The sequence below is a fragment of the Cinclus cinclus genome, chromosome 4 (assembly GCF_963662255.1).
Source record: "Cinclus cinclus chromosome 4, bCinCin1.1, whole genome shotgun sequence".
Classification (NCBI taxonomy): domain Eukaryota; kingdom Metazoa; phylum Chordata; class Aves; order Passeriformes; family Cinclidae; genus Cinclus; species Cinclus cinclus.
Window position 1 is genome coordinate 69,654,482 of NC_085049.1, and position 6,960 is coordinate 69,661,441.

Genomic DNA, 6,960 nt, shown 5'->3' on the forward strand with positions numbered 1-6,960 from the left:
TTTCAATTTGTGTGAATTCAACACAAAAAGACCAGAAATCCAGAAAGTTTTGTCTCTGTTTTTTTTTTTAATTTCTCAGTTTAATTATTGAAGATCTTGGCCCTAAAATATTTTTTTTTTTTGTTACTCCTCCTGTACTTTATGGGAATAATTTTTTGAAAATTGCTTGTGACCTCTTCAGTAGCATCTGTGACTGTGGAAGAAGCCTCTCTCCTTGTTAAAAAAAAAAATATTACCATTTCACATGATCTGAACTGAATTGTGGTAGTATTATCAGGTTTCTAATAAATGCTTTTCTTTTTCAGGAAAGCATAGATTTGGGTGAGATCATGTTTTCCCTTTGCTATTTACCTACTGCTGGGAGAATGACTTTGACGGTCATCAAATGTCGGAATCTCAAAGCAATGGATATAACTGGTGCATCAGGTGATTCTACATCTTTTAAACAAGGCACAGTCTGTTCAGGAAGGGGATGAATAAGAACTCCTTGGGTTTTTGTGTGTTTAACATGGCTGTGGGATGGAAGCAGCAGGAGAATGGATACAGACCCTGTTTAGATGGGCTGGCAGCCAGTGCGTCTGTTTGGAATGCCTGTACATTTCCTTTGCACTTACAGCGTGATGAAAGCAGTGCTTGCCAGGGTCACTCAAATCCTTGCAACCTTTTACCTTAGCAGTATAACATTCCTACCACAAGTATTGCTCTTCTGCTACACATCCTGAATTGCTTTGAGTCCTAATGCATGAACTGATTATCTGTTACTTAGATCCATATGTCAAAGTGTCGCTGATGTGCGAGGGACGGAGACTGAAAAAGCGGAAAACAACCACGAAGAAGAACACACTGAATCCCGTTTATAATGAGGCCATCATCTTTGATATCCCTCCAGAGAATGTAGACCAGGTCAGCCTCTCCATTGCAGTGATGGATTATGACAGGTAAGCACAGTTCACCTTCTGACCATTGAGACAATTCCTCATCAGTGCAAGCGACTTCTTTCTGCCTTCTTGAGCTTACAAGCAGCTTCAGTGTCACAAAAGACAAAGCCTTGGGGCCTTTTCCTGAAGAGGTTTAAAGCTTCCACACCTTTTTATAGCACATGGCAATTTTATCTGTTTCATAAATAACTGAGATGAGGAAGAAATACAGCTCAATTTTCTTTCAGGCCACTAACCCTGATATACGTTCCTGTCCATTTCTGGGGGCTGGGCTATGTACAAACTATAAATCAGGCATGTCTTTTTGCTTTAAAGAGTCCCTCACTCCTCTAATTTCTATTTAAATAACAGGTATTTGAACTTAAAGACATTTTCAATCGCTAAAAAGGAATTAAATGCTAATTACGTCATTGAATTAAGTCATAATTAATTCTTCAGTTGATTCAGAAAAATAACATTCCAGTATGTAACTTTCAATATATAAGCTTTGGGTTCAGCCCTCACTGATAACATATCTAAGGCTAGCTATCTATGGCTCCAATGAGAATTGACAGGAAGAGTCTCCTGCTTGGAGTGGCTCAAGGACTGCCGGTTGATCAAGACCGTGACTGACAGAATCCTGCCCAAGACAAGTCTGCTTCATTCAAGAGCTATTAGTAATGACCTCTTGAGATTGCAGGGCAAATAAACAGTGAAAGTCCAATTTAGGAGCATCTCCCTTCAGATTGTTTTCCCTTGCCATCAGATTTCTGGTTGTTCTCCAAGTTCTGCCAGGAAGACTTTCTCAGTCAGACGTGAGTGGCACCATGGTGCCATTAGCAGGGAAAGAGCACAGTGGCTTGTGCACTTCCAGTCCTCCTCAGCTCCTCCTCTCCCAGCCCTTGCCAAGGAGAAATTGGAAAGCATTATTCTGAAGTGCATAGAGTCAAGGCACAGAAAATTATTTTCTGGTGCTCCTCAACCAGTTTATGGCACTGTGAGGAATGCAAAGTATTAAGGTATAGCCTATTACAGCTATGATTCTTACCTTTCATATTAGTGACTGAACTTCCAAAGATCACAACAGCTAAAGCTGAGAAATAGTTTATGAAATTATGTCTGAAACATTTGCAGCAGGAAATGTATTCCCCACCATTTTCCTTCACCTTCCTCTCCCACAAAATTCAAGCGTGTTTTCCTTCAGATAAATTTGTGTATTATGATCCTTTTCTGTCTTGTGTCTTTTGGGTTGTAACCTTTTAATGGCAGGGGTTACGTTTTCATTGTTATTTTTATTGCTGCTAGAAGCACTCTGGCAGTGGCTGGAGGTTTTTGATTTTACCATTACAGAATTTAATATTACTACACTACCATCAAAACTAATATCTGCAATAAATGATGTGAAAACTTTGGCCATTAATTATGTGCCACGTTAAACCAGTAAACAGAATTGTATATCAGATGTTATTAAAACCACTTTTTATTAAACATAAATTTTTTCTCTCTCTACAATTCTCAGAGTAGGGCACAATGAGGTCATTGGAGTGTGCCGGACAGGAATTGATGCCGAAGGCCTTGGAAGAGATCACTGGAATGAAATGTTGGCTTACCCACGTAAACCAATAACTCACTGGCACCCACTAGTAGAGGTAAGGAGTAGCAACATTTTCTCCTTGATCTTGAATGTTCTTGTCCCTCACTTTTATGGGCTTCTGAGAATCATGAAAATTGGTGCAGCACCTATAGATCAGGTAGAAGATCATTAGCACAACCTAAATATAGTTGCATGAGTTTCTCTCTCAATTAAAAGGGCCTTTTCAACACTTCCCATGATACTCTGATGGCATTGTAAGATTACATTTAGACATTGAAAATATCCAGAGATTATGATCAAGAACTTACAGCTAGTTAGAAGAGATCATTTGCAAAAATTTCAAAAACAATCATTTGCTATTCAAAAATCTTTAGCATAAGATGCTGTTGCTAAAACATTATTCTGGAACTTGCCTGCAAATCAGGCTAAATTGTGCCAATATACCAGCAGCTCCCTCCAGAGTTATTCAACAGACATTTATTGGAAGCTTTTTCAAATGTAGGAGTGATTATATCTACAAGTCCCTGGGCTTGGGCTCCCTCTGGGATCTGCTGTGGCCACACATTGTTAGTGCTCCATACACAAAATCCTCACAGCTCTGGACTAAGAAAGATACATATTGAAGCCTTAGGAAGCATCAGGGTACAAAGGCACTGTTTAGCCCATCAAAAAGCAATATGTAGAAAAATTAGTTGCTACCTGAGGCCATCTGATCTCCCCATCCTGTAGCACATGGCTGCACAACATGTTCCGTGACAGGCAGCAAAAGCCTAATATCAAGGCTTCAGTAAAATGCCAAGAAGAGTGTGGGGACAAGGAAACTGAGTCAAAGCAGCAGAGAAGTGTCTTTTAGAGGTTCACTGCACTGTCTGATTTATGCAAATTAGGAGGCAGAGGTACCATCCCTGTTGGTGAAATAAACCCATTCCTGTGAAACAAGTCAGAGGCATTTTTAGAAGGTCACTTCAGAAATTTTCTTTCCATTATTAGTTCTGCTGGAGACTTTGACACCAGAGACTTTGATTCAGAGACTAGAAGGTGTCTAGATGTGATCTGGGTTCTTTTTTGAGGGAGTCTCTCATCCTCTGAAATGAGCATGATGCACTGCCAAATACGATGACATTTGTAAAAATAACCCTTTTCTTGCAGCTACCTGGCCGAGCAACCAGTTTTGATAGCCAGGGATCCTGTTCCTCACCCAAACCACCTCTTACGCCCTAGGGAGCAAGAGTGGATCCATCGTGGTCAGTGTCCAAAGCTCCCTCGTAGCTCACATCCACATAAACAGAAGGTTTGGCTTCCACACATGAACTGCATCCATGTTGTTTTAGCAAATTACATCTTTCCTATTCTAAGTCTTATATGACAGTTTCTAATAATTTGTTAATGTGTGAATGAAGTTGATTCGAGTCAAATAGAACCCTTCCTTGTGTAAATTCATTCACCTGTTTTATCTCGGGTATATTTCCAGTGTCATATTTAAGTAGTGTTTTGATGGCGCCTGTATCTTTTCATAGGCAGAGAAACCAGAAAAAAAGATCCCTTAAGCAATTCAAAACTACTGCATCTTTCATCATCTAATTCTTTTGCGAGCAAATAGTCGTATATAGTTCACGTAGTAAATTCCTTTTAAATTGCACTAAATCCTCTATGACTACAAGGTAGCACTTCAAGCTGAATGTTGCATGAAAAAAAAAAAACAAAACTAACTGTTGTCATGTTTTGAATATCTGGAAAATCAGATAATTCCTTGGACAGGGAGGAAGAGCTGATTTAAAGCCCACTGGAGCCAATGAGGAGGATCTAGTGGCTTCAGTGGGTTTTAGTGCAGGCCTTATGAAGCAGGTATGAGAACTGGATCTATGCAGTTATAACCTTCCAGCACTCATGATGACAGCTGCATCTCCACACAAGTCAAACTGCAGAGGAGAGAATGCTCAGAAGTAATTGATTTAATGTGATTTATATCTTTACAAAATTGACCAAATATTTCAGTTACCCACAACATTTTTGTGATTCTTGTTTTAATGTGACAGACTTGGATATCTTTGAAGTTATTTTGGCTGAGTGCACAGCACACATGGAATTTAGTTTCTGGTTGCTGGCTGGATGCCTCTAGACATATAAGCTAAATATGAATTTGAGATGTGTTTTCTGTCAGATTGTGGAGAAATTGAAATGTGATTATTTTACAAGCATGTAAACTCATTTATTCGAATATACAATGACAGCAAACGCAAAAATCTGATGGCTGTAGTCAGATACTTTAAAAACTAGAAGAAAACTACATATTATTTTGTGGATTTATCTCTAAATACTGCAGTTTACCTCAGTAAGATAAATCAGATCGTACTTTCTTTTTTCCTTTTTTCTTTCTTTCTCTGAAGAGTGTAGCACAGATGGCATGATTGGGTCTGAGCTTTTGAAAACTGGCCTGTAATTAGAAAAAAGTTGGGTGGTGGCACATTGTGTATCTTTGCAATATACGTGAAGAAAGCTGAGGAGACAGTGTTTTCCACAGCAACATTTTTACAGAAGAGTCACGCAGGAGAAAAACACCAAAGGAAGATTGACTTATGATAATGAAAGAAATTTTGAGAATTAATCTGGATATGAAGCGAAAAGGTTGTTTTGGCAAATTTGTGAAGAAGCACTTTGAGCTGGTTTAGCCTGGATGACGCAGAACGTGTTCCTGAAGATGCAGTCCCTCCAGGCCACTGACTAATCTCTAAGACAGACAAAAATCTCTAAGACCTTGAAGTGTCTTAACTGTTCCAGAAAAGCTGGCAGGGCTGGTCTTAATACTACAGGTGTATCTAAGTTTAAAAAATTAAAAAAAAATTAAAAAAAAAGAGGCAGCTTTTGTACCTTGCCTCCTGTGCCTATGAACACAGCAAGCAAACAAATATAAAAATCAATCTCTCAGACAGTCTTTACAAATAAGAAAAACAAAGGGGGGAAAAAAAGGAAAAAAGGGAAAAAAAGAAAAGGCTCCAGCTCAAGTTTTTGAATGCCTGTTTCAAGTTGTTATTTATGGCCTCTAGGCAGAAATGGTTTCTCTCAGAGAGGATTGATAATGCTGAATACTGATCCTCCCTCTCCCTGCTTAAGACTGTATTTGCATCACCATAAATACAGAGCAGCCTTGCAGAATTTCATTCCTCCATTTGCTCTGGATGGGTAATTTTTTTTTAATAGGAGAACAAACTCTCCTCTGTGAGGTTTTTTCCCCATCATTGTTTTCCTAACAAAATTCTGTAGCCTAGATCATTTTCAACATGATTCTGCAAGGCTGATATAGAAACAGACATATATACATATATATGGAGACAGAAAAACTATTTTATGTATACACCTATCTTCACATAAATTATATCAACAGTGGCCTTTGTGCCCTAGAAAATACTTTTTGTAATGTGGTACTGTAACAGTTAACTAAATATTCTTTGCACTTTTTTGTACCTAATATCCAAAAAGCTAACAAATTCACAATCAAATGTAGCATAAATGTTCAGCAATGAGCAACATATTTTTACCTATTTTACTGTTCTCCATGAGTATCCTGTATGTTTCATCATAGGTATTAAGGTATTTCAAGATTCATTTTCTTAAATTTTAATTGTGGTCAAATACCAAAGGCTCGGTTTGTGCCCCCTCATTGTGTTATTTTTGGTGTTGTTAAAAACAATTGTGAATGACTTCTGTGTCTTAACTTGATTGATGGGTGCTCTGCATCTAGGAGAAATCAGACTGCAAAATCATCTGGACATCTGACTTTAAAAATGATCCCCTGAGTAATTATATTTATTCCCTTAGAAGTGATTAATAGAATTAGTGAAAAAGGTTTTTCCCCATTGTTTCCTTAGCTATCTCAAAAGACAGGATATGTACTTAGTATAACCCAACCATTGGCTTTATAGCCTGGTTCACAAGTTACTCTCAGAGACATCACAGAACCACCAAGGAAGAACTAAGCACAGTTTAAGTCAAGGAATATGCTGATCAATACATATGTTTACTAAGGAATTTTAAATATTTTCATTTGGAAATTTGGAGAAGTTGCAAGTTACCTGCTCCCATCCCGATTAATATTTTTCTCTGCTTGTCCACATTTCTCCCATATCTTATGCATTACCCCAGTTTGGGAAAAATCAAATGTGGCAAAAGGCTGGTTTAAAGTGTACTGTAGTACTTTTACATCAGTTAAAAAAGCTTCCCTTCCTAAAGGCCTGAGTTATTATTCTTGAAGCAGTTAAATTGAAATGGTGCCAGTACTTAATAAGAATTGTATTTGCATGGCCTGGCTTTTTTTAATGCTTTCACACTGCACAGGTGAGCACAAGCTCACCAAGATTTAAGTCATGTACTGGACTCCATGACCTCAACTTTGGATCACAGCATTTTACAGTCCTGCTGACACAGCCCTACTCCTCAGCCCCCAGCAAGCAG

The 6,960-nt window shown here is 38.3% G+C and overlaps 1 protein-coding gene across 1 annotated transcript in view; it reads left to right on the forward strand.

The window, feature by feature from the left end:
- Positions 1 to 3,732, forward strand: part of SYT10 (synaptotagmin 10) — a 33,238-nt gene extending 29,506 nt beyond the window's left edge. The window contains exons 4-7 of the mRNA XM_062491515.1: positions 306 to 426; positions 767 to 938; positions 2,437 to 2,566; positions 3,661 to 3,732. Coding sequence (XP_062347499.1) covers positions 306 to 426; positions 767 to 938; positions 2,437 to 2,566; positions 3,661 to 3,732 — 495 coding nt within the window. The remainder of the gene's footprint in view (positions 1 to 305; positions 427 to 766; positions 939 to 2,436; positions 2,567 to 3,660) is intronic.
- The last annotated feature ends 3,228 nt before the right edge of the window (positions 3,733 to 6,960 follow it).